The following is a 495-nucleotide window of genomic DNA, read 5'->3' as shown; positions in this document are numbered from 1 at the left end:
AGATAGATTAAAGACAGATAGATAGATTAAAGACAGATAGATAGATAGATTAAAGATAGATAGTATGGGTAGCTTATATGTACAGATATATGTCTGAACGGGGTGGTTTTCCCTTTTCTTTTCTTTCTCCGGCTCTTGGCAGGTAGATGACGACGACGCAGAGGAGATGATGCGAGACGAGGTGCCTTACGAACTTGAAGCGGATTTTACTGTTGATGATCTCCCCTATCTTCGAACTCCCATCTTCCGGGTATCACAGCCAAGCAAGAGCCTTCTTTACCTGTCGTCTATCTTTCATTCTTTCTTTGCTTCCTTCATCTGTCTGAATTTTGACTAGAAACGTTTAGCTTGCTGGCTATGTGTATGTTGTTCTCTCTTGAGGAGCATCACTCATACATCAGGTGGCGGTTAGATAAGAAGAGTCGACAGGCGGGTTTCATGAGGTGCAGGAGGAAAGAGGAAACATTCGGGGTAACGTGAATAGATAGATAGATA

At 42.6% G+C, this 495-nt stretch overlaps 1 protein-coding gene across 1 annotated transcript in view; it reads left to right on the top strand.

Moving 5' to 3' along the window:
• CSUI_009429 (c2 domain-containing) overlaps positions 1-495 on the top strand; it is an 8,899-nt gene that overhangs the window by 870 nt on the left and 7,534 nt on the right. The window contains exon 2 of the mRNA XM_068069545.1: positions 143-250. Coding sequence (XP_067918478.1) covers positions 143-250 — 108 coding nt within the window. The remainder of the gene's footprint in view (positions 1-142; positions 251-495) is intronic.

The sequence above is a fragment of the Cystoisospora suis genome (assembly GCF_002600585.1).
Source record: "Cystoisospora suis strain Wien I chromosome Unknown contig_5625, whole genome shotgun sequence".
Taxonomy (NCBI): Eukaryota; Apicomplexa; class Conoidasida; order Eucoccidiorida; family Sarcocystidae; genus Cystoisospora; species Cystoisospora suis.
The sequence above is the reverse complement of the archived record's forward strand: the minus strand, read 5'-3'. Positions and strand labels throughout refer to the sequence as shown.